Genomic DNA, 25,266 nt, shown 5'->3' on the forward strand with positions numbered 1-25,266 from the left:
AAGTCGTCATTACTAAACCTGAGTTGTCATTGTATGTCAGTTTTTGTTATTTTCTAATGTAATGCGTACTCAGGTATACAAGCGGATCCCTTCCAAATAAGTGATTCTGAAAGAAAGCCAACTTCCTTTTGTCTTCTGCTTTGTGCTCTTCATACAGCTATCACAGTGCTGCCTGATAATGTGTGGTTTTATTCAACACCCAGATTACTTTGCTTATGTATCATGGAAATGAAAACACTTCTAGCTTTGCTCAAAATTTGTATTCATCTTTAGTAGGATTGTGTCTTCTACATACTAAAACTTTCAGAGCTTTATATTTGAACAGTTTTTTTCAAGTCAGTAAATAGAATATGTGTGTTTTATTGCTCATTTTAAGTGATCAAATTATTTTTAGTGTCCAAGGACTTTGTAAGTGGAGTTTGTATATCAGAACTCATTAGTATGCTCAGACAACTTTTGTTATAATTCACTTTTTTCATGGCTTTTCTCTATCCTTTTTCCAGGAATCTCAAGATGAATCAGCACTTCTCTGGCTGGATGAAATACAAAATGGAATCAATGATGCCAACAACAATATAAAAGAAGCAGCAATCTGTGAGAATTGACTTGTATCTGCATTGTTCTTGTTTTTCTTACTCTTCAAAAACTGGAATTGATAATTTATTTTTTCCACTTCCGGGAAGTGTGGCAGCCCTTTAAATACATCAAAAGAAATTAGTGCATGTTCTTTATCCTACTGAAAATGGGATGGCTTAGATATTCAGGACTGGTGCTAGTTTTATCTAAAGTGGTGATCTTTACAGCTTGGCTAATAATTCAGTGGATTTGGTTATGTGAGTTATCAATATGACCAAGATCCCTAGAGTTAGCGTAGCTTCACATAGTTGGTGAAACAGAAGAAAAAGAGAACAGGAGGGGATATACTGTGCAAGAGCTTATTTTGCTTATATAGGACTAAAATCTTGATTTATGTTGCAAGAGCAAATTCTTAAATATTTACAACTTTGCTTATTCTTCTTTCATTATAAAGCCTTTTATTAAGTGCTTACAAACAAAAATTAGGGACATATTAACTTTAAAAATAGCATACGAATAGCATTCAGGCTTTTTGGAGAAGTGCATGCTCTTCCAATCTGTAAAGAGGAGGAAATCTGTAGGAAAAATGCTGAGGCTTGCCTTGTCAGAGCATTATGTACTGTGTCTACTCAATAGCTTCTGTCAAAGTTTGGATTAAATATAATAATCTTAGAAAAATATCCATAGTAAACTTTGAGTGGCAAGTGATGTAGAGAAAGTGTACCAGGGGGCGTGGGTCATGCTGGAGAGCATGGTGGCACCCCTACATGTGTCTGCCTGGGGCCAGCACACACCAGCCAAGGCTGTTAGCTTGGTGTTTGGTAATCGTTCACCTTCTGCTTGAGTTGGCTTCGGGTGAGTCAGTGTCGTCTTCTTTTGCACCCTGAGAGTTTGTGAATACAATCACTGAACTCTGTGCATTCCAGCAGTGCTGCATTCAGCCTTCTTTAGTGCAGCATGGCAGCCTGTTTACTTATAGCCAGGCTCTGTCTATACTTAGTGCTTTGTAAGTTGTGGGTGGAAGAAAACAAACACAGCTAGCTATTACAAAGTCTTCCATCCCTGCTGCAGAAACATTGAATTTAGTGTTGCTATTACTTTAGAATTTATTTAATCAATTAATACAGTCTTAGTGTAACCAACCAGATATACTGAAGAAGCTTGAAGTATTCTTGTAGGTCATGCATCTGTTGTGAAAAGCATCTGGCTTGTGTTTTCTGAGGGGATCAGATGTACATTTGTTGTTTCAACCAAGCTCTTGTACTCAGGAGTGCTGATACCTTCTTTTGTGGACAAAAATGTCTTCCCATCAATGCCATCCAGAGGCACAAGGAAACATCAGAGTGCAGAGAAGGGAAGGAAATGCATAACTTATAAACAGATGTAAGCTAAAGCTGAAGAACAACTTGAAAACATCATCATTTGTGTCCACTGGTGTAAAAGTATTAACAATGTATCTCATAAATGGCCTTCAGAAACCAGCACAGCATTACCCATATATCAATACCATATGATGTTACTGAAGACAAGCCACTGCTCCATCTTCTAGTTAGTTGTTGTAGTAAAATCTTTTCATTTAGTGTGTGGCACTATAGTTGTAGTAAACGTACAGCTTTTCCTAATCAAGTGTGATCAGTAGAACTGTTTTAACAAGCCACTTGTGGAAATAACTACTAATCTCTTGTACTCTGCCATCTGGGTTGAAAGGAAGCAGTGTCAGCACAGCACATTCCTCAGAAGTGCTCTAAGCTTTTGCAGCTAAAAACTGAGATTTAAAATTTCCCCACAGCACAGAACTTGATACTTCCTATAACAAACAAATCCTGTCTCAGGAAGTTAACATGTTGCGTTCACATAGTCTAAACTTAGTTCAGCTTGATCACAACTTGAAAATAAACTTTTATTTTTATCTATCTCAGAGACGCTGTTTTTGAAAGACAAATGACTACCCAACTCCCACTCTAAAACTTTTGCAATGCAGTCATTGTATTTGTTTCAGTCAGAACAAAGTGTATTTTTGAGGCTGCTGCTGTAATGGCAATTAAAAAAAGCAGTAAAATAAGGTACTGACAGTTCTACTGAAACAGTCTTGATTATTTTCAAAGTAATTTTTACTCCCTATATAAAGATTAAATACTAGAGTATTAAAATGTTAAAAGGTTTTTTCCCTGTCAGTAAGGACTCTCTATCTTGTATCTTCTAGGAAGATGTGTTCAGCAAATGCTGGTGCGCTTCCTAATTCTTTGTTTGTTTGTTCAGTTTGCATCATCTTACTTCACTTCTTGAATCAGTTCAACCATTGTGCTCCTTGTCCAAGTGGAGGCCACAAAGAGATTGGCTATATATGAGCTGTATAGCCTTCAGGAATAGACACCATAACCACCCTTCAGTCTTGCACAGGAAGAGTGTGTCTGTCAAAGCAGGATCTGTCATGAGAGAGTCCATGTTACAGGAAAATGCTGATCTTTGGCCCTGTTTGAGGGTTGAGGCTTATCACACCAGACAGCTGCATCTTTGTACATCTTAGCTGTTCAAAGAGAGGATGGGTGTGGAAAATAGCGCTTCACAGTGTTGATCTGGTATTGACATCACAATTGCTGCAGAGGCAGACTGGAGCCCACAGTTCTCCTTCAGCTGGCAATGGCTGAGCTCTCTTTAGCTATAATTTTACAGGGGTCACATGGCCTTTCTTTAGAGCAACAGCCACAGTATTAATTGTTAGCTCTTCAATGTAAAGGAATAACTTCTACTGGGTTGGTATTTTTTCTTGCTAAATATTTTTCTTACCTTTCCCTTCTGAAACAGAGGAATAATTGGTTAAAAGATAAGAAAAAGGCAGCAGGGGACCTACTGTTAGCTAAGTTGTGTGCCCTTTTATCTTCAAAATTGTAGTTTCTGGCACCTGTAACTATAGGATGAAAAGGAGGAAGAAAAGCCTTCAAATACAGTGACCAGAGTTGACCAGGTGCACAGAACTGTGTTTGAGTAGGGCTGAGCCCCCAGAGCCACCTGGACAGCAGCAGCAAGCTGGTAATGTGTAGCTTTCCCAGTTTTTCCAACTTCCTTGTTACTGAGGCCAGATGCCTGGGCACTGCAATACCAGAGCTGTGGTACAAAGTCTTTGCCAGTCTTCTGGGAAGCACATGTGTGCTTGGCATGGGTCTCTCCCAGAGCACAGAAAAATAGCAGGATGCTATCTGGTAGAAATCCAGATGGTGGTGGTGTGTCATTGTGCATTCACTGTTTCTCAGCTGGATGCCAATGTATTTGGAGATTGTTCTGTTGTTGTCTAGCTGAATGTACCCATTCCATTTTAGTCAAACTAGCCACAAAAAAAATTTCTTTTGCGGAAATGCTCTCCTGCCTGCTCAGTCTCATGCAGTGCTTCCTGTATATAGGTTTCTGACACTAGGCACCTTTTAGGTGAGCTCTGGCTGGAAAAAATGTATAGGCATGGGGAGAGACCTTTTTTGTATTCATCTGGATATACACAAGATAAGAAAGTGCTTGGTGTTGCAGTGTGAAGGGCAGCTGAGGGATGCAAAGGCAGTCAGATTCACTCAAGCCAGTATATTATGTATGTTCTGGCCATATATGTCTATTCACTTGCTCCTCTGTGCATGGATCTTGAATTTAGATGTGAAGGAACACCATCAAAAACAGAGCAGCAGTTTTTAAAGCAGCATATAACTCTAGTATGTTAGGCACTTCGAAGTGGTGTGTGCTGCTACATCTTGTCAGATGTGGTGGTACCAGCTCCTCCAGTGATGGTGGGACTTGTACAAATCAAAGGACAGAAAGTCCTGAATAAGAGTGTGGGTAACTTCATAAATCCTTGAAGTTTGAACATGCTTCACAGTATCACTTATGTGCCATGGAAGCAAAAGCTGTGTCTCTGGCAAACTCAAGGGCATGAACTTGCTATATCAGCTTTAGACAAGCTCCCAGGCGGTGAGGACAAGACAGAGTTGCTTGATGATCCCGACTAGGATGCTGTTAGCGTTTCAAGATTGTGCAAGGCAATTGGGTTTATTCCCACTTTGCATAGTAAAAGCGAATGTTAAGGTTTACAGCTTCATTCTGTGATGGCTAGTGACATCATGCGTCTCTAGAAAGCTCCCAGGTTGATCTGCTTGATGGCCTGTCAGTTAGATCAGGCCGAGTTGGGGGTACCTGCCACCCTCAGCCCCTGGCCTGGTATCATCTGGAGTGATGCTTGATGGAGGAGCAGCTACGCCCTTAGACCACTCTTATGCTGTGGCTGCATCCCAGCCTGGGTGGAGTGCAAGTGTTCTGTCTAACAAGCTTGCTGTTCTCAGAAATACTTGTCCTTACAAGCAAGAAGGAAGCTGCGAGTGGGTGAAACGTTGAATTGCTGTGTATGTCATGCTGTCTGTGTGTGCCAGCCTTAGAAGTCCATTATCAAGTTGCTGGAGGCTAGAGTTGTGGGTACGTAGAGTACAAACCACTTAATTTTCTATGTCATTATTTTACCCTAGTGGCTGTTGGAACATCAATGATTAACAAGAGCTTGGAGAAGGGTGATTTGGAGCCAATCCTGATGATACTGCAGTCCAAGTTTGGATTGCGAGTTGTTCCAGAGTGTGCAGAAGCCTACTTCAGGAACCTCTCAGAAGCCAAGCAGCTGAAAACTAGAGAAGGTAAAAACCTTCCTGAAAAGGACAGTTGCACATCTCCATAAGGAGATCTCTTTTGAGAAATACGTTACACTTGCTCAAGTGCTTTTTACATGATGTTGAACTGCTGCAGACATTCAGACCACAGTGCATGCTGAGAAATGTCCAGCTATTTCCAGAGTCTAGCTAAGACTTCCTAGAATCTCAGACCTAGCTTCTGAGTGAATTTAGGGCAGCTTCACTGTGGCTGTCAATGGCCTACTCTGTCCTCTAAGAAATCCATATTATTCCCTGATTTTCTCTGTTAGAAGAGAAGCACTTTAGCCTTACAGGTTACTGCCAACAGTCAGGCCAGGCTTTGCCAGAGTTTCCATGGCCTGGTTATGATTGCTGTGCACTGCCAAAGCAGCAGGTATCAGTTAAAGCTGAGGCTAGAATCTGCTCATAGTAAGACAATGGGTTGTTTTGTCATGTAAGAGCTGTGAGATGGTCATGGCTAATTTTAGCTGCATTAGCTAACAACTGAAAAAAAAATACTGTGTGTATAGTACACTTTCTTAAAGTAGATGGGTATGTTTCATCCTGCAATGTGTTTTGAGAGGGCATTTTGCACAACTGACCTTATCAGCTTTGCCTTGAGGCCTTTTGTCTGTGAGGAAATGAGGCTTTTCATGCCTGTCAGGATACAGCTTTGTATACAAAAGCACTAAGGAAGGCAATGATGTGGATATGGGAAATGTCCAGTGTGAGCTAAGTGTCAGTAATGCCTAGCATTTGGCCAGAGAACAATAATATTTTTTTATAAACACAGTCTCAGTTCCATTTGTGTGAGTGATGATGGAAGATGTAGCATACACTGTTTCAGGACCGAGCACCAACTTGGCACGTTGGGTTTTGGAGAAGCTGGCAGTGGATCTGTACTAGTAGCTGTTCTGTTCTAGAAGAATGATCCTGATCCATATAACAACAGATTTTGAAAACAGCCTTATTGCAAATTGGGCCAAGACATATAGGGACTTCGCATGTAAAATGGGCTTGTAGCAAATGTAGAGATGGGAAATAGGTAGGGAAAGCAGTAATTTGTCAGTGTTACAGAACATAAAGGTGTACTAATGGTATGTATTATCTTTAGATTCTAATGAAGGTCCATGGATTAAACTTGTAATAAAAAACATGTATGATTACTATTACAATGTGGAAACGGAAGAAGGTACCTGTGTTGCCCCTGAAGGAGTTGTACCAAAAACTTCATGGTTAACTGGTGAAGAAATCCAGGTAGGTAGTTGAAGCATTTGTTTTTATTGGAAATGCAGCATAAGTGTTTGAGAGAAAGATAGCCAGACATAGCAATATCAATGCAAGAGGCTGTGCTGGGTGAGACTGAAGATCATTTTAGTTCAGAATCTGCTTCTGACAATAGCAGCACCTTAAGTCTAAGCAGACAGTGGTAGCACAGCTTCTTGTCTGATGTCTGAGAATGATTCAGGGACTTCCTAACTGTGGTTTACAGTATGTCTTTTAATGGCCAGCAGCAGACACCAACAGTAGGCAAGTCTGATTGTTTTCATATCCTTTTATTTTTTGAACTTCATCGGCCTATGACAAAGAATTTCATTATGTATTTGGTGGCAGGTGGAAGCACAGTTTTGTTTAAATTTAATCATCTGACAGCATTCTTATATCTCCAGATTCAACAGGATGAGTGTGATAGTTAAACCTTCTTATCATAGAAGCTTTGTGCAGGCATGAGATGTAACTTAAAACAAAGTAAAAAATAAACTTGTGTGATCTGTTCTGATGTAGCCCATCTAGTCTATGGGTTTATTCTGCTGCATGAAGAGCACTTACGTCCTTCTGAAATTCTGACTTCAGAATTACTTCAGTGTGCTTCTTTATAGTGAGCTCCCTGATTCAGTGAGTGTTTCTAGATGTCAGACTTCTACAAAAAATTTGTAAGTATTAGGAAAGCAGAACTCTCCTAGGGTATTAAAAAAAAAGTCTCAAAATAGCATGTGCGCCTAGTTAACTGAGGCTTGAAAGGAGTTTATTTCCCTTCATAAAACATTCAATGGTAGCAAATTAGCTCTTCCTTCATACTGATTAAAATCTACGGGTAAATCAGAGGGGCTTGGACAGGATGAATGTAAGCTGTACAGATGGAGAAAATAGAGGCCAAATTCCAGGAAGGTTTTGGCTTCAGGTTTTTTGTTTTTAAGTGACCTTTTTCCATGATGTCTTAACAGTGTGTTGTTGGGCAAGTTACAGCAGATTACAATCGAGAGCAGCTGTGGCTTGCTAATGAAAATCTGATTGTTCAGCTGCAAGCTCGAGCAAGGGGATTCTTAGTCAGAAGAAAATACCAAGAGAGAAAAGCATACCTCCGAAACCAGGAACCATCCACCATTAAAATACAGGTATTGTTCTAGAACAAGAGGCTTGGGCAACTTTCTCTATGTGACTGGTGATGTGGCTCGTTATTGCCACTGATTAAATTCTTGAATAAGTCTGTCTCCCTGTCTTCATTAGCAGCTATTCAAACTTCCATATCTACAAATATGTTACTGTCATCATTGGAGTAATTGTTCTTTTAAACAGCAAATCTCCATCTATAAAACAAGGGATCATATCTACCTGCAGTCTAAGTTACTTCAGTGGGAGAAACTCAAAAGCACATACCCCTGGCTTTATTCTGAGGTGCTTAGTTTCTGCATGATACATCTAATTATACACAGTACAGACTAGGAGATGCTTGTTGAGTATTGAAGCAAAAATTCCTTGGCAAAGCATGACTTAAATACAATCCTTTCTAGCCTATTCCCACTTGGAAGTGGTTTGCCTCTGCTCCATGAAGTCATGACTGGGTAGGGCCTGGCAGCTGCCCTGGTATTCTCAGGCTCTGGCAGTATTTCTTGGATTTCTTCAGTTTGCTGAACTGCAAAAGGAGTATAAAGGAAAGTTTCTGCTGAGGGTGTGAATACTGACAAATGCATGCACGCTGGTTTTAAATTGTGAAATAGACACCTCCTGTTAGAATCAATTTATTCTAGTCTTGAAAAAAAATACACACTCCCCGCCCCCCAAAATATAGCAAAATGTAGAAATACTTTTTTAGTCTATAGTAATTTAATAATTCATGATGATCAATATCTTTACCACTAGTAAATATGCTTGCGTAGGCTTTTCATTTTCTGTCATGGTGTCTGAGCCTAGTAAAGGACTGTACTGTTCTTTGAGGAATTCAGGTTCAAAAATATGGAGAAATGAGGTAAACAAAGTTCTTCCGTGATTGTTTTCTATGGGCATTAAAATCGAAATGGCTTGTGGAAAGACAAGTACAGAACAAGCCTGGTGTCGTTGACTGGACAGAGGTGAAAGGCAAACTATGGTGAAGGTGGTGAGAGTAGCTGTTATCCCTGAGTTTTTTACCAAGAGTTTGCTTCTGAGCTAGCAAAGGGAGAGCCAAGTGAGGGAATTGGGAGACTTTTATCTGTGCTACAAGATGATCCTAAGTGACTCTGGAAGACCAGAGACTGGAAAGGCTAAGAATAATGGGGACCCAGCTAGGCAAGAGGACAGCTTTTGGGTGGAGTAGGCAAGAGCTGGATGACTTCATCTGTGTGGGATGAAGCCAGTGACTAGGATGCTAAAGGATACAGTTGTACCATTGATAAGAGTAAGGATGGCTTCAGGGGAGGGAAGAAAATGGCATTGGACAAAGTATGCAGAGATTGGCCAAAATTGTCATGAAGTATATCAGGGCACCATAAAGACATAGAGGTAAGCTTATGTACACCTTAGTTATATTTTTATCACAATGTCAATTTTTCCTCTACAAGATAAAACTGCTAATGATTTTGGTGTATATATGTAGACTTTAATAAAATATTATTTTCTTATTAGTAATAATGTTCTCCCACCTGTTATAAAATAGGCTTTCTGGAAAGGATTCAAACAAAGGAAAAGCTATGTTGACAGATTAAAGGTGTTTCAAGGCAACGTTGATGCTATTATTAAGGTAAGATTCCACCGTGCTTTTGGACTTGAGTACACTTTATCTTTTGGCTTGGTCCTCCATTAGCTGGGAATCCAAGACAAGGAGCACAACCTGGAGGGATTTGTGCTCCAGAAATTCATATGGTTGAAAGTTGTTTAATGGACAACTTAAGTAAATTCATTCTTGAAAGCTGTGTGTTTGACTACTATCAGGCTTTGTTGAAATTGAATGGCTCATAATAGAGACTTCCTGATTGTCCCCTTTCCATAATAGTAAATTAGAAAATATTTGAGCTGACAGTATATTATCATTTCATTAAAAGCCATCGAATCTATCTGTCTGAAAAGTATTCACTCTTCTGAGATGCTAATGGGATGCTGTGTTATGAGTAGATTTTAGATTGCAGATGGGATCTCCTGTCTCTGAAAGAGGCTGGTTTACAACTGAGAGCTAAGACCTCCAATGTTGAAATTACTTCCAAAGATATTGCTACACATGGGTGGTAGATAGGGCCTTGAATTCAACTTGCTGTTTCAGTTGAAGCCCATTAATCTGGTCACTGGACTGTAGGAGTCCAGTGGTACAGTCATCTATGGCCTCAAGCATGTGAGAACAGCATGCCTGCAGAACAGGATTGTCAGAAGCTAGCTTAAAACAGACAAATGCAAAACAGCTTGTGCAGTGTCTGTTAAGTATTTATTCAATTTTATTTGATTTTCAGATTCAGTCATGGGTCAAAATGTGGCTAGCAAGGAGAGCTTACAGGAAACGGCTGCAATACTTCAAGGATCATGTAAGTCCTTTTTCTCCACTTGGAAAAACAGCATTAAAATAGGGTCATACAACTGCACACGCAGTTTTGAGAATATCAGAAAATAGAGTGCAGGTTCTACAGTGTATTTCTGAGCAGAAATGTGTCGTAACTTGATTCTTTTGCCTAATCTGGTTCCCTTCCAGAATGCCGAAATTGTGAAGATCCAAGCATTTCTCAGAGCAAACAAAGCCAGGGATGACTACAGAACACTAAGTAAGTGGTAACAGCCAAATGTTGCATATTTGGGAAGAAGTATGTTACTGTGTTCAGACTTTTTTAAACTTTCACCTGGGACTTCTCAGTCTCCTATTCCACTTCAAAAGCCAGATACAAGCATTTGTAAAATGGTTGTTTTACAGCTGAAACTGTTTTAGATATCTGCACTTACACAGTTGTACAGAAACATTCAACTCTTGCTCTAATTGGCATAAACTTCTCTCTTCAGTTCCAAAATCTACTGCGCAGTGATCAGTTTCCTGAGGGTTTCAGGGGTGTTGAATATTCTATCAACTAACAAGCCTATTTGTTTCAACTATAGTTGGTGCTGAAAATCCGCCTTTGATTGTCCTGCGCAAATTTGCCTACCTCTTGGACCAAAGTGACTTAGACTTTCAAGAAGAACTAGAAGTAACAAGGTTAAGGGAGGAAGTGGTTACAAAAATTCGATCCAATCAACAGCTGGAGAAGGACTTGAACTTAATGGATATAAAGATTGGACTACTGGTGAAAAACAGAATCACTCTTCAGGTCAGCAGGCTGTGTTCAGGCTCCCTTGGTAGCATGCACTAAACACTTCGTGTGTTGAAGGAGCTCAGGATTACACTATCACAGCACAGTTGAGGTTGGAAGGGACCTCCAGCGGTCATCTAGTCCAACCCTCCTGCTCAAGCAAGGTTGCCCAGGACCATGTCCAGACAGCTTTTGAATATCTCCAAGGGTGGAGACTCCACAACCTCTCAGAGCAACCTGTGCCAGTGCTCATTCACCCTTGATTAGTTAAAGTATACCTTGTAAATTAAGCGCTTTCTTTGTTTGTCTTAAGTAATCTTGTCAAAATACCTTGTGTTAGAGGTTGCTCTGAGCGGTATGACAGTTTGCTACTGAATGTCAGTCTTTGTTTTGGTACTTGTGGACAATAATAATTGCTTGGCAGATTTCAAGCATCATTTCTGTGGCAGAATGAAGTAAACTTCTCATCATACTTGAGAGCTTGTTCATTGTTAAATAAATGATGAATGAGTGTGTACATGAGATCAGGTTTCCCAGACAGTTGCTATTGGCAAGCCATATCGGTGACAAGAAAAAGATGTTCAAAAGATTGGTTAGTGAACAGAGCAGCAAAATATAAGAAGTTGCTAATAAGAGCCCTTGGAGGAATGCAACATTTTTAATGGTTAGAAAAAAATGTTATTTTTTTCAATATGCCTTTTCGTGAATATATAGTCTAAACTTTTGATCATTCTGTCCGCAGGATGTTGTACTGCACAGTAAGAAACTTAACAAAAAGAGCAAAAGTCAGCTGGAGGAGATGGTTATGGTTGACAAACAGGGTATCAAAGGTTTGAGTAAAGAGAGAAGAAAAAAACTGGAGGCTTATCAACATTTGTTCTACCTTTTACAGGTAAATCTTAATGTAAAAATTAGCATGGCAGCAAACTACTAAAGAAAAACTATAAATATATTGCTTGCTTTGTTTAAGTGATTGGTAGTAGTGTTATGAAGTACGTAGACTGCAGCAGTGCCATCAACTTCTAATATTTCCTGTGATAATGCTTGCTGTCTTTATCATACAAAAAATATAGCTGTTTTTTTTCTGGAAGATAACTTCGGTCCATACTCAAGCCAAAGATAAATATTTTCCTCCGTATATCTTTTAGTCCATGTAAGTTACTGTCACTGTTACTTGGAGAAAAGCACACTGTCTGCTATACAGCTGACAGCATATAATGCATCTGTCCTTGTGCTCCTTTTATCTCATCTCACTGAAGTTTTTCTAGAGACTTTTGGATTTTCCCAGGGCAGACGCCCTCTATTGCTTAAGTGGGCATGTCATATGCAATGTCTTGGTAGGTAGCCATTGTGTTTTGGTAGATTGTCATTGTCATCAGATACATAGACCTGATGCACAGAGGTACTGTTTGGAGACTGCAAACAAAATCCTTGCTTGAGCTACTCACAAATATCTAATTGTGCAGTATTTGGTGTTTCTTATGCATTAGGATTTGGGGAAAAAAAGTAAAGCCAGTAGGGAAAAACAACATATATAGGAACCAAAAGAAATACATTTGGTGTTAATGGAAGTGTCGAAAGTGCTGCAGGTAGTAGTAGTTTGTCCTGAACAATAGAATTGAAGTCATCTCTTTTGTTTTTGTAGACTAATCCCACATATCTGGCAAAGCTGATTTTCCAGATGCCACAAAACAAATCAACCAAGTTTATGGATACAGTCATCTTCACTCTATACAACTACGCCTCCAATCAACGAGAAGAATATCTGCTTCTCAAACTCTTCAAAACTGCTCTAGAAGAGGAGATAAAGTATGTGCAATTTAGTTAATTTGTGTGTCAGACAGTTCAATGAATTTTTACCTAAAGGAATTCAATGGTTAATCTTTAAACTGCTGTAAAATCTTATACATATTTTTGTTACTAGAGAAATTTATTTTCAGGGTAATTTATTTATTGACTCCAGCTATTTCCAATTCAGAAAAGTATTTCTATGGTGCACAATATTTTTGTATTCTGAAATGGCATGAAAAAATAGGCGTTAGGGTTTCTTGCTTTTGTGTTCAAGTATTTAAGGGTGGAGAAAGTCTTTTCTTTCTCTATGTAAATGTATGTTCTGTATCTGGAGAGTGTTGGCTTATCCTGAAACAATAAAATGATATCTTGCACCCTTAACAGGTATTTCCTGAACAGCTGTTTGGGCCTCAATCAGATATATATTAGCTGGCACTAACTATTCTATGTTCCAGGGTCATTATTATAATACACATAGAATTCAGGTAGTAATTTCTATAATCTTGTTTTATATGAAAGGCTAAGAAATACATAATATAAACAGGATAATTTTAAGAGTGTAGATTTTGAAAAATATTTAGAAAGCAAGGTTAACTGCACACATAAGTAAGATCTGAAAACTCTTCTGTTCTTGATACAGCTCTAAGGTAGACCAGATACAGGATATTGTCACTGGCAACCCCACCGTCATTAAAATGGTTGTCAGCTTCAATCGAGGTGCTCGTGGACAGAACACTCTGCGCCAGCTCCTGGCCCCAGTGGTGAAGGAGATCATGGATGACAAGTCCCTTATAATCAACACTAGTCCTGTGGATGTGTACAAGTCATGGGTAAACCAGCTAGAAATGCAGACTGGCGAAGCCAGGTGAGTCAGACATACTGTATCATTTAAATACTTGAGGCCTTTCTCTATTCTACTTTCCCTTTCCTGCTCTGACAAATTGCACTTGTGCCCCATGTATCCCTTCCCCATCTTTCTGCAGCACAAGGTGAGTTTCTGGGGTGAGGTGCTTGAAAAACAGGTACTTTAACCTGTTCTGAGCAACAAAGAGATCGCCTTGCTGGTTATAAACTTCAAACATCAATTACTTAATCTTTAGAAGTGTAATAGATTATGCCATGGAAGAACTTACAGCCTTCTGCCGAGGTTTTATAACAGCATCCTAAGAGTGTCCTGGACTTTTGAGGAGCTATGCTGGGACTGGAATGCAGAGGCATATGCCTCACATGTTTTTAATCTCTTTTTAAATTAGTATTCCCCTTTCCTAATTAAGGGAAGGTACATGATGGTGTGTGCACCCCCACCTAAATGAACCGCCTCCTTCCACATAAAGGAAGGTAATGCATCTGAGAATTTTGTTGCTTAACCAACTTCAACTATATTCATTTTTAGTTTGTGTTGGTTTTTTTCTGTTTACTAATGACACTTACAAAGCAAATAAAATCTGTATGTTATTCTTAAATGCAATTACCCTCATTTTAATGTGTCTATTTGCAGCAAATTGCCATATGATGTGACCACGGAACAAGCATTAACACATACAGAAGTGGTCAATAAACTGGAATCATCAATTCAGAGTTTGCGAACAGTAACTGATAAAGTTCTTGCGTCTATATTCTCTTCTCTCAATATGATGCCGTAAGTGCTGAGTTACGACTCTCTAAGCTGCAGTTCATGTAAACTCAGTGATGGAGATCCTTTCAAATTACATGGTTTGTGATACGTGCCTATCCAATTACTTCCCCAGTAGAGGGAGTTGTTTCCCTGCTTGTCCTGCTCTGCGTTAGCAGCCTCCCGAATGTCTCCCTGTACTTGAAATTTTTGTTTTCCATTATCATCTCATCTTGTGTTTTAAGTGGTTGGGGGAAAAGCCAATAACTTGGCTGACTAGAATGATTATTTTTTTTTTAATTGGTTGCTTCATCTAAGTCTTTCCATTATTTTCCTTTTCATCTGTTCTATATGTAGTTATGGAATGAGATATATAGCCAAAGTTCTGAAGAGCTCGCTCCATGAGAAATTCCCAGATGCAACAGAAGATGAACTGTTAAAGGTAGACTTCTGAGGGCAAACTGCCAACAGCTTGTTTTTTTAATGGTGAAGGGGATTTTTATTTACATTAAGCATTCTAAGGAACTGAGAACACCAGCATTTATTGAAGGAATTAGGTGCTTCCTGGGTTGCGAAGAAGTGGTAGAAGTGGAGGAGAAAGGAACTCTGTTGCCACAACCTAGCTATCTTAATGTGGGTGCTCGGCAATTCTTATGGGAAGCAGTGCTCCATGTGCTTGGATAGTCAGCTCACTAACTGTTCTTAGAGGGTTGGAGTTTATCTGAATCATCATGGGTTTTCATTTTGTACTATGCTCCTTAACACCAGCCATCCTTTTATGGAGAACGCTATGGTCTTTTTTTTATCTCATCTAAAATCATTAACATATTAAAAAACAGTATATTGGAAAAATTTGTGCTAATACTGTAATTTAAATACAATGAGTAAGGGCTCTACAAATTATTTGCAAGTAGATCATTTCATTACATACACCTATTTAAGACACTTGTAAAAGTTATAGGGATGACTTTTGTACAGACTGAAAAGTGTGAGTGATAAGCATGGTACTGGCAGAGTGCCCATCTCTAACCTACCACAGCCATTGTGCCTCTTCAGTGGGCTTAGAGAAATTGGTCCATGAACCTTCCAGCCAACTGGGAGATTGAAAACTCTCTCAAATTAGAACTATCTGCACTTCAATAAATGTGCTTTTATTAGTATTTAATGAAATGGTTCTAAAACTGCAAGGTATTTATTTCAATAGGACTGTCCTATTATCCTTCAAAAAGATAGTTTGGTATGCAAAAAAAAGTGTATCCTGGAGCCTAAAGGAATTCAAACTCCTCAAATAAAAAAATAATTCTGCTTTTGTGTGTTTTAACAATGCATTGGAAATCCTTGCAAGCAGCATTTATGGGGTACTGCTGTTCATCACTCCAGCAATACAGATTAAGGTATTTGCTCAACTGACAAAAAAAAAAAAGTAGCAGCAAATCGAGCATAAAGCACCCAACCGAAAGCCTATAAATGTGTAAGTTGCAAGTTCTACAGGTGACTACACACAAACTGAGGCAAATTGCAGAAAGAAGTCCTGCCTGTTTCTCGGATCAGCAATTATTTGCAACCACAATCTGCTCAATACAATTTACTGTAACTTCATTATAAAAATGGCAGTTTAGAAAATCAGTTCTCCAGTCTTTTAGGGCTGCATGCAGTCCTCATGAGAAAAAATGGGTCCCTAGTCAATGGATACGTTTAATGCTGGCAGATACCTGTAGGACTTCAGAGAATGAGCCTCTGGGGCTGAGTCCTACAAAATGTAGAGGAAAGAAGACTTGTATTGTCTTTGTGTTCAACTCGATGCCTTGCGTTAGCTGACCTAAAGCTAGCACCAAACTGAAATGTGGTTGTAAAAGTCCATAACTGATGTCCATAGAGGTGTTATCTTACGAAAGGCCACAGTATCTTACAGTTACCCACACAGGAAACAGTTGTGTCTTAGAAGGGTTTTTCTAGCACCGGTTCCTATGGTCCAGTTCAGAAGTAGAAATGATTGTGTTTTGTAAAATGTAATTACTATATACAAAGTGAAGATCTTATAATTTTTTGTTCCTTTTAGATTGTCGGCAACCTCCTGTACTATCGCTACATGAACCCTGCTATTGTTGCTCCTGATGGTTTTGATATAATTGATATGACAGCTGGGGGCCAGATACACCCTGACCAGAGGAGGAACCTAGGCTGTGTGGCAAAAGTCCTTCAGCACGCTGCTTCTAATAAGCTCTTTGAAGGAGAGAGTGAACATCTATCATCTATGAATACTTACCTCTCACAGACATATCAGAAGTTCAGGTATGAAAAGCCCTCACAAATGCCTACACAGTAAAAGCTCTCCTCTAGGATGAGTAAGGCAGATGGACTCCTTGTCTATAGGAATTCCCTGTTCTGAATTTAAAATGTTGAGTGATCTGCCATAGAGAAATTCTCACTGCTGAGGAAGCTGCAGCAAACGTAACACGTTGTACTTCTGCTTGAGCATTGCTTTGAGGACTGATCATCTCTGCTGGCTTGGTTGCAGTAAGACTTCCTTCCTGAAAACACAGCTTATGTAAGCAGAGTAGGATGATCCATTATCCACCAGAAATAATGTTTTCTTCAGGTCTGCAGGACAGCTAGATGTTTTGTCTGAAAAAAAACACGTATTTTTCAGGAAAAAGTTGTGGGTTTTGTTTTTACTGTTTGATCTTTGTCAAGAGATTCTGCTTAGATTTTATTCTTTCATCTTGCACAGTCATAGGAAATTTCATGTCGTGCTACACTCTGGGACACAGGTTCTTTGTGATTATTGCCCGTCTTTTTGGGTGGTTGCTGTTATTAGCTTGAATTGTTATTCTGTCCTGTGACAAACTCACTTTTGTAGCTTCTTTTGTATCTGTCCTTCATGAAAGCAAATTCACTGTTCATATAATGGATTTCCTTGAGAGACCAACCATGAGCATAAAGATACTTAAACTTAGTCGTTCTGTTTATTGAAGTATCTAAGGGCACGATGCAAACATGAAGAAAGGATAGGGTAGAAAGTCTTATAGCAAGAACAACAAACACTAATGAGAGAGCCTATTCTAGTTGGCACTTCGATCACTGTGAAAGGAATGATCTCTCTTCTAATTAAACTAACTTTATACCAAACTCAGTCTCTGGGTGACTACACTCTGTACTTTAACCCGCCTTGGACACCAACAGTGGCTGATTTCAGCTGCCTGTTCCCCTTGTTACTCACTCAGCAACTGCATGCAATTGCAATAATAGCTATGTTAAAAGCTACCAGCTTTTCCTAAATCTTTTATTATGCGTTTATGAATTTGTCCAAGCACTACTTGAACTTTTGAGGACCTCCACAACCTCCTCCTGCAGCAATATTCAGAAGTGTGTTACTTGTCAGCTAAGTGTTGCATTTATTTGAAACAGATATTTTCCCGTTGGATTCATTGCATGCCCCCTCATCCTGTTATTGTGGGATTCAGTGAATGAATTCTGCACCCATCTTATGAAATACCACTGTGATCTTGTACAACTTGATCATATACGTCAGCTTTTCCTCCTCAAACAGGAATTTGTCCTTTTTTTAATTTTTTTTTTTTAATGCAAACTTCAAGGATTCTCTGAACCTGAAATGTGCATCCCTGTCAGCAGTGTCAGGCAGGCACAGTGAAGGCAGGATGTCTCCTACATCTTCCTGATAGGCCTCACCTGGAAACCTGTTTCTCCCAGCTGCTCCAGTTCAGGTCCTCTCACTTGGGTAAACAAAGTGGTCCCCTGATAGTAGGACCTTGACGTTTCTTGGCCATCTGTGCACATCCCTGAAGTTGTCAGTAGCTTGGAGACACACTTGTCATCTTGAGAAGCAGGTCTCAGCTTGTCACCCACATGCTAGTCAAGTGAAAATAATGCTTCAACCATACTTCGCATTTTTTCCTCTCAACATTCTTGCATTTATAAACAATATCACATTTTCTGTCATTTCAAGCAGCTCAGTATCTGACTGACAGCAATGTAAAATTTGTAGGCCAAGTGGTAATTTTGTGCAGCTATTTCAAATTTCTTCTTGGTACACTTCATATTACAGTTTCTCTGTAAAATCAAAATAATATTCCACCAGCTGTCCAGGAGAGATGGAACACTTCATTTGTATTGATGTGTAAATGTGATGCCTACAAAGGGTTCCTTCAAACACCAAGCATAAATTGCAGATTGTCAAAGACTTGATTGTGTGTTTTGTTGTTTATTTTTTTTTATACAGGCTAACTAAAGTGAGTTTATAGGTGACAATTATTGAAGACTCTTTCATTTTCTTTTAGGAATTTTTTTCAAGCAGCATGTGATGTTCCTGAACCAGAGGAGAAATTCAATATCGATGAATACTCTGACATGGTGACTCTTAGCAAACCTGTCATATATATCTCGATTGAAGAAATTATCAATACCCATTCAGTAAGTCAACAAAAATATACTGGTGAACAGACTAAAGTATGTAGACTACGAAATACTTGCAACAAACAGTCTTTGGGGAAAGCTTAGTGTTTCTTCTTCCTTTCACAGTAATTTCTCCAGTTGACCTCTGAAATGGCTTGGAATTAAGTATTAGATTTCATTTTTCCTAGAAGACTGCTTCATGTAGAAGCATAATCTTGAACAACAGATAAAATATAACATTTTCTGATGGGAAGGAGGAAAGCTTTTGTTCTCGTCTATTGCAGCATTTCTAACATATTCACAAATACTTTTGTCTTGGCTAAGAAAGTGGCACAAATTTGAAGAAGCTTTGACTCTGGTAATACAGGAAAAGTCAACATATTATTGACTCTGGCATTCTGTCATGTGTTTTTTTGGAAGCAGAAGTAAATGTCTGATTTAGAAGGACTGAAGCTGTGGCATCCTGCCAGTTCTTTATCGTGGTTAAAGAACAGATTAACTTCAGTCTGTAGCATGACTCATTAGGGTAAAAGTTAAATCTACCACATGGTCCGCCTAAAGCTGGGATATTGCTATCTCTTTCCTGGCTTGCAAACCCCTCCCCTTGGCAAAGAAATAAATTTCCAAACTTTCCCCTCAGAAAGCACACAAACCCTGCAAAGAACCTCTCCAAACCTTTGTCAGATACACTATGGGAAAGTTAAAATACACAACTCCCATCACATCCTGTTACAAGTCGGCCTTACTCATGAAAACTAATAGCCTAATCTGCTAAAAATATATTCACTACATTCTCTTAGTGCCTATTTTCTTCTAATTTTTTTAAGGCATAGACCTATGCCTGCATGTTTATGATCAGTGGTTACATTTAAACACTAGTCTCAGTAAAATATTCCTGTCAGTGGGGCTGTTGCATTTCTAATATTTTCTTTGAGCTCTATGTGACAACATATTACTATGCTATTTTACACTAGATGTTAAAATACTCTACAAAATATGAATTTAATGAAAGTAAGCTGCCAAACAAAGGAGTTAAAACAGATGGTCTTTTTCTATAACATCACTACGGGCACGTGCCTGCCTAGAAAAAGCAAGCAATTAAGTCTGAAGACAGTATGTTATGTGTGTTCAGTACACTTACCAGATGATCCTCCTTGTCCCACACCATCTGTTCCACCAAACTCTGGGAGCCTGAGCCTTCATCTGAGTTGTCGTCTCACACTACATCTTTCCTGCAAATGTAAAATAAACTTTCCAGTCTGGTCATAGAGTCAAAAAATAACTTAGTTTGAATAACAGGAGATACATAAATGTCTTATCTGTTGTCATGTGTAGTTCAGCTTCAGAAAAAGTTCTACAATCTGTTCTGTCATCATCTCCTGTCACAATTTTCATCACACACCTCTGTAGGATGTACCTGGAATGAGAGATCTGTAGAATTCAGCAGCTTTGGTTTTTGGCGGTTGTGCATCTATCTCTTGCCTTCAGCTCAAATAATTTGTCCTGAGTAACTTTTTTTACTGCCTATAACTTGCAGTGTTTAAAATACTTAGAATCCTGGAATTTTTGGCTACTGTGTGTGCTTCTCTGTAGCAAGTTTTCAGTGACAGTGTCTTTCTGTTAGTCCTTCAAGTAACAAATATTGCTTCTGTGAGGAATGGACTGTTGAATCTAGTGGTCACTAATGCTTCTGGTTTCATCTAACTCAGCATGAAATTACTTTCCTCACAAATAGTGAGAGCCTGTTTCTGAGAAGATATTACTGCCCTATTCACACTCTTTGTTTATCAGTACTTTTGTGACTTAGTTTTGATAGTATGCCCAGGTACAATGGAAGTAATTGTGATCATGGTCACAAACATCTTGCAAATTCTAAGTTTATTTGAAATTGTGCAGCAGGTTCTGCATAGCTAGGTTCTCACTTAAAAACATAGTATTTTCCGAAAGGTATCACTGATGCTATTTTAAGCTACTGGGATAGTTATGTGGAAAAAAGGTATCCTTCCTTTGTGTGCTTAGCTCAGGATGCAGTACTGAAATGCTCTGCTTGGGATTATGGGCCTTTACTCTGTGATAGTTAGTCCGGAGGCAAATCTTAAAACTTTTCCTCAGCTATGATGTCCAGCACCCTGAAGACGATTGCCAGAGGAGCATAGCAAGCTGTCTTACAGCAAGAGCAACTCTAAACTTGTAGTCCAGAACTGAGCGTGCTTCCCTCCTTGGGTCCTCCATAATCCTGATTACACTAGGCCTGTGTGTTTTAGCATTGAGTCTCCAGATTAATTTACAAGTATAAAGACGCTAGGAATGTGTTTGGTTTTTTGGTGGTGGTTTTGTCTGTTTGGGTTTGGGTTTTTTGAGTGATGACTTCATTTACATTTGTTTACAGCTGTTATTGGAACACCAAGATGCCATTGCCACTGAGCCAAATGACCTGCTGAATGAATTGCTGGAAGGGCTGGGACCTGTTCCTGATGTAGAATCTTTCCTTGGTATGTTATTCTTCATCTTTATGGTTATCTTCACTCCAGGGGTAGAATTAAATGAGGGCTTGATTTAAATACTCTCATGTCTCTCATGGTGACAGCTTCTACTACTGAATTATTTTCTGAATGCTTTTTGTAACATCACCTCCTACAGTTAAACTTACTTTTAACTGCAATATTCACTCTAAAGATTAATGATGTGATTCAAAATCCAAACATTAATAATATTTGGAGAAGAATGATCCGGTTGTGCTCAAATTGCAGGGAGAAAACAAGTGATTTTTAGTAACCTGATCTTAAATTATGTTAGTGTTGGCTAGAAACTTACAAAAAGTTTAACGACGATTCTTAAAACAGCAATTTTAAATTTTGACAATTATCCAAATAAACATGAAGTCTTAAATGATGCAAATTTATTAGAAAGTTATAAGGCATAAATGTGACTGATATTTAACTTGCCTTAACTGTAGTAGGATGTGAACTGTTTAGAAAGTAGCTAGGATATCATGGATAATACCAGCTTCCAAGTGAACAGCCTGTTAACATAGCTGCTACTCTTTCATTTTTTTGCTATCACTGCTTGCTAGGACAAAGGATATGAAATTGTTTGCATTCTTCAAGAGGAAGACATTAGTCTCTTCCACATCAGTAACTTGAAAAGCAAGAATTAGTGGCATTTCCAGAGTATTTTATTTGGGCTTGTAAATAGCAGGCTTATGGTTTTGACTGTTCAATGTCCAAAAAAAGGCTGCTTCTAAATGGTAGGAATGGGTCTGATATTTAACAAAATTGATATTTCTGATTACACACAGTGATTTTTCTAGATTCTTGTTTCATGCACTGAATCTTGGGAAAGCTGGCAAACTGAAGTAAAAGATATTTCCTTACAGGGGAAGGAGCTGTTGATCCCAATGACCCTAACAGAGAAAGCACGCTGAGTCAACTTGCAAAAACAGAGATTTCACTGTCTCTAACAAGCAAATATGAGTTACGAGAAGGCGAAGATCAGGATCTCAAAAGTCTGATGATAAAGTAAGTTTTGCTCAAAAACCTACATTGTGGTCATGTGTGTGTGTGTTTTTGTCTTGTGGGGGGGTTGGTTTGCTTGTCTTTAAATTTGCTTTCACCATGTTCCTATAAGTGTGTTTTTAGACATTCAGTGCACTCAGTTTTCGAAAGCCAGTTTGTGTTCAGTCCTACTCAAACTTTTGCAAAAGTCAGAGAAACTGTCAATTCTTCCAGAATGTTTATCTGCCTGTAAGTTTACTGCCACTTGCGTTTTGGACCATGACTGGATCATTGTCTAACTTAGTAAGTGCTTTTCTGTGAGGCTGTAAAAGCATTCTGCTCTAAAAGACCACAGCCTTGGGAAAGCAGAGATGAAAAGCTGTCTAACCTTCTAAGGGATGGACAGTATCACACTGTTCTCTCCTTCCCCTCAAAGGAAAACACTTCCATGACCTACTGCCATCAGGCTTTCAAACAGGATATGACTGTCACTTCAGCAGGAGCAGTGCATACTTTTTTCCAGGGGAAGAAAATAAATTTTATTCTGCATAGTAAGCAAGTTAAAAAATTGCTACTGGGATACCTTGGGACTGAAAGTCCAAAGTCCATATTTAAAGTCCTATTTTACTTTACTTTACTTTTTTACTTTATTTTTTTTAAAAAAAAGCACTTAGTATCAAATTAATGGCACTCCTCTTTTGAAATTATTTGAAACTATTCAGAATAAGGATTGGCTTATTTAAGATCCTGCTGCTTCCTGAACAAGGAGGAGAATGGGAAGCAGCTGCCCCCTAGTACTATGCTTGCTTTTACCCTGCAAGTGTGAAGATCAAAAATTCAGTCTGAAGGGAAATACAACATGAGGATTTTACACCTTTGCAAGCACTGGGAGTATATACAAGTTGTAATTCAACTCTAATCTGTTAGTAATTTTTTTCAAATCAAAAATTAGCAAGCTGAATTTATTGGGTAATATGTGAAGTTTTACTTCTGAAGAAAGTTCTTAACTATAATGTCTGCAGTAAGTACCGCAATTTCTATAAAAGCAATAAATGACTGTTTAAAGTCTGGAAAAAATATCTAAGTGCAAGAAAACTCTTACTGTTTATCCTAAAAAGAAGAGAAATTTTTCCACTGTAAATTGTGCATATTTTGTCCTGAATCACAAACAAGAAAACACTGAGGGTTTTTTGTAACTTGTTATCAAATATTATTTGAGATCTAAAGTAAAGAGACTGCAATGACAATGTTAAATTAAAACTGTGGTAGTCACTTGGTATTCCAGAGACCAGCCTCTAGACCTGTTCCCAGGCTGGTTTTGTAATAATGATGTGGCTGCTGCTGTCCCTTTAAAAAAAAAAAAAGCTTCCCATCTTTTTTTCCTCTGTGTAGGAGTAGAAAGCTAACACTTAATGGAATCCCTAATAATATGCAAAATGAAGGCCAAAAAAAAAGGCTTAATCCTCTGCACTGTAGTAATATGTTGAAACAATAGCATGAGAATTAACGAAAGAATTTAACTTCTCTGTTGCATAAGTGCTTTCAAGTAATATTTCTCATATTTTGAGAAAATTTAGTAAATAGTCTGAGAGAAGAATAATTCACCTAAGTGAGGTGTTTCTGTAAAATTGCATTGCTGAGCAGGTTTGGTATGTGGGGAGAGGAAGTAGAAATAAGCCCCATGGCTTATTGGTCCTATCAGCACATGTTTTAAGGCAGTACATAGAACGATTATGCTATCCCACGTATATTACTGTAGGCTATGGTGGTGACCACCAAAGACTGACCAAGGTTGTGATCAGGCAGAGGGAGTCAGTAATGTGTTGATGTAGGCCAAATGAAATCAACTTTAGGTAACCTTTTTGTTTTGTGGGGTTCTTTGTGCTGTTTTGGGGGTGGTTGTTGTTTTGTTTTTATTTTGTTTTCCTGGCGAACTGGAGGGGATTCCAAGAGTTTGTGAAGGAAAGATACTTAAGTACAGTCCTTCAGAAGCTGTTGCATGTACTAGAATGACTCAATCCAATTAATAGCAGCTCTGGGTGAGCAAACTAGTTGCTAGGAGGTTTAGCAGGCTGTTTTTGAAGATGGAAGGTGCAGTGCTTCAGGTGTGTGCTGTCAGTCAATCCTACCTTGCTGCGCGTTCCATGGAAACCTGGTCATACTCCAATACTCAGTGGTTTTGGATAGTGTTGTCTGTATATGAGTAAATCTTTTGTCCTATTTCATTGTATTTTTGTGAGAACTTCTAGTTCTGAGAACACCAACAAAGACACCAACTTTATGTAGGTGAACTACCATTTTAAACCAGGTCATGAGGCTTTAGCACAGAAGTTTTGATCATATAGAGACATTTTCTTGAAAAACTTACGCTGCATCTTCAAGTTTCTGTTAACTTTTAAGACTAATGACCTATATATAATTTGTAACTGTGTCCTCTAAATTAACAGAATTCTACAGCAGGATGTTCTTAGAAGTATTATGAGTGAAGAGGCAGCATGAATGAGATAAATTCTTGCCAAAAAAAGAGCTAGTTTACATATCAGGGTGTAGCAGCTTCCATTTTTTCAGAAAGGAAATGCTCCTTGTCTGTTGTCACTAGGGAACTATCTGCCCTTAAGTGGTGTCAGAAATGCACTGTGGTGGATGTAAAATTCCTCTAGAATTTCAGCAGTTTTGAGTGCATTTCAGTAAATTTATTCTGTAAATATGACCTTTTGGATAACTGTTTTCTAAAATAAAATGGGGAAAACTATGCACATTTATCTGTTCAGGCCTATGTAGAAGCCAGATGTTCAACATCATTAATGGAAACTCTGAAACATAAAAACCTAGGAAACACCAATGTTACCAAGTATCCATAAAAGTGCATGAGCTTGCTAGTTTTACTGTTAAATAAATGAAATGCACAAGTGAGACATTGACAACTGTTTTGTAATATCCATATATCCTTTTTGAAAGGACCAAAAGACTCATTGTGGATGTGATACGAACACAACCAGGGGATACACTCTTAGAAATACTAGAAACACCAGCCACTGCACAACAGGTAAGTGCTATACTGTGTCTGAATAGGGAAGAAAGTACGTATGTTGTTATAGCTATTTGAAAGCCTTAAGAGACATCTGACAGCTTTCTCCACCACTCTATAACAAAGTAATTATTGCTTGTTTTTAGATTATTCAGATCTAGAGCCTTCAAGATGTGAG

At 38.6% G+C, this 25,266-nt stretch overlaps 1 protein-coding gene across 3 annotated transcripts in view; it reads left to right on the plus strand.

Annotated features, from left to right (window-relative positions):
• Positions 1–25,266, plus strand: part of IQGAP2 (IQ motif containing GTPase activating protein 2) — a 126,445-nt gene that overhangs the window by 95,637 nt on the left and 5,542 nt on the right. For all 3 annotated transcript variants that reach the window (XM_065655876.1, XM_065655874.1, XM_065655875.1), the window contains 18 exons: positions 504–594; positions 5,076–5,237; positions 6,346–6,488; positions 7,457–7,627; positions 9,145–9,228; positions 9,929–10,000; positions 10,165–10,234; positions 10,560–10,768; positions 11,493–11,642; positions 12,396–12,559; positions 13,182–13,406; positions 14,040–14,180; positions 14,511–14,595; positions 16,213–16,445; positions 18,452–18,584; positions 20,956–21,058; positions 21,943–22,084; positions 25,019–25,106. In XM_065655876.1, the coding sequence (XP_065511948.1) occupies positions 504–594; positions 5,076–5,237; positions 6,346–6,488; positions 7,457–7,627; positions 9,145–9,228; positions 9,929–10,000; positions 10,165–10,234; positions 10,560–10,768; positions 11,493–11,642; positions 12,396–12,559; positions 13,182–13,406; positions 14,040–14,180; positions 14,511–14,595; positions 16,213–16,445; positions 18,452–18,584; positions 20,956–21,058; positions 21,943–22,084; positions 25,019–25,106 (2,466 nt within the window). The remainder of the gene's footprint in view (positions 1–503; positions 595–5,075; positions 5,238–6,345; positions 6,489–7,456; positions 7,628–9,144; positions 9,229–9,928; positions 10,001–10,164; positions 10,235–10,559; positions 10,769–11,492; positions 11,643–12,395; positions 12,560–13,181; positions 13,407–14,039; positions 14,181–14,510; positions 14,596–16,212; positions 16,446–18,451; positions 18,585–20,955; positions 21,059–21,942; positions 22,085–25,018; positions 25,107–25,266) is intronic.

This window comes from Caloenas nicobarica, chromosome Z (genome assembly GCF_036013445.1).
Source record: "Caloenas nicobarica isolate bCalNic1 chromosome Z, bCalNic1.hap1, whole genome shotgun sequence".
Taxonomy (NCBI): domain Eukaryota; kingdom Metazoa; phylum Chordata; class Aves; order Columbiformes; family Columbidae; genus Caloenas; species Caloenas nicobarica.